This window comes from Juglans microcarpa x Juglans regia, chromosome 8D, assembly GCF_004785595.1.
Source record: "Juglans microcarpa x Juglans regia isolate MS1-56 chromosome 8D, Jm3101_v1.0, whole genome shotgun sequence".
NCBI lineage: Eukaryota > Viridiplantae > Streptophyta > Magnoliopsida > Fagales > Juglandaceae > Juglans > Juglans microcarpa x Juglans regia.
The window spans coordinates 23029880-23031032 of NC_054608.1; the positions used below are offsets into that span (position 1 = coordinate 23029880).

The following is a 1153-nucleotide window of genomic DNA, read 5'->3' on the forward strand; positions in this document are numbered from 1 at the left end:
CAATACTATTGATGCACATGCATCATTTACAACTAAATTTCTCAACTAGTTGCTTAAGGTTATACACAACAAAAGCCACAAAAGTATATACAAATTTCTCTCGAGTAATATGGTTTCATTGTTTACAGATGCAATACAATGAAATTAATATAAAAATAATCCATGAGATTTTAAGTAGTGTGCGTTCACGTCGGATCTCTGCTTGTTGCCTTTGAATATCAAGTTGGTCTGTTGTGGATTCCCAACTTATACTTCACAATCTCTTCATCTCTTCTTCGAAGCTCTTCCTCATTCCTTAACAACTCAAGTTCTATCTTCATAAGATCTTTTTCTTTTTCTTCACTGCGATTTGCCCATTTGAAATAGTTGCAGTGTGGTAATCCCTGATTATAAAGAAACAAACGTAAAATATTAAACTTTTGTAGAAACCAACATGCACGTCAAAGTTAAAAAAAAAAAAAAAAAAATTACCTCTGTATTGTAATTTGGACACCCAAAAAATGATCGGCCTGGATTTCTTAGCGTATTCGATGTTCTAAGTTTTGCGGGCTTCCCACAGGTGCACATTGGGTTGTTCGCCGAAGTCCATGAAGAAGCTGACGATGACATCCTAATGAAGAAGCGGGCTTCCACAAACATGTTCCCAACAAACTTTGAATATTACTTCGCATATTACCAAAACTTTACAAATTACAAAAACTTAGCAAAACTTTAAATATTAGCTCAGTTCTATATTACAATCACTTTGCAAATTATCGTAACTTTGCAATAAAACTAGCTAGAAGAAGATTGTCAGGACTAGTTGGTGAACCAGCTGACCCTTTCAACTGAAACAATGAAATTGTCAGGACTAGTTGGTCGACATAAACAATAAAATGAAACGGGTCGAAGAAGAAGATTTAACATGCTTGTAGAATGTAGATTCCAATCTCCAAGCATGGTGCTCAATACCATGAGCTGGGTGCCCTTTTGAAGCACATATCGACTTCAAAAGCTAGAAGAAGCACCAACAAATTAGGCTACATCATATGAGAATCTCAGATGAGCGATTCACAGCAAATTTACACTCTTATTGTTCTTTTCCTCCTCCTTATTCATTACCAACAAAACCCAAAACTAAACAAGCAACTAGAAAAACAGAGTAGGGATACAA

General features: G+C 35.4%; 1 protein-coding gene across 1 annotated transcript; it reads right to left on the bottom strand.

Moving 5' to 3' along the window:
- Positions 1-218: 218 nt before the first annotated feature.
- Positions 219-726, bottom strand: LOC121242309. The gene is made up of 2 exons (XM_041140192.1): positions 472-726; positions 219-383 (listed from the first exon to the last, which is right to left on the bottom strand). Exons 1-2 carry the CDS (start codon positions 637-639, stop codon positions 219-221), a joined length of 333 nt encoding a protein of 110 aa, XP_040996126.1. The 5' UTR covers positions 640-726.
- Positions 727-1153: the final 427 nt, after the last annotated feature.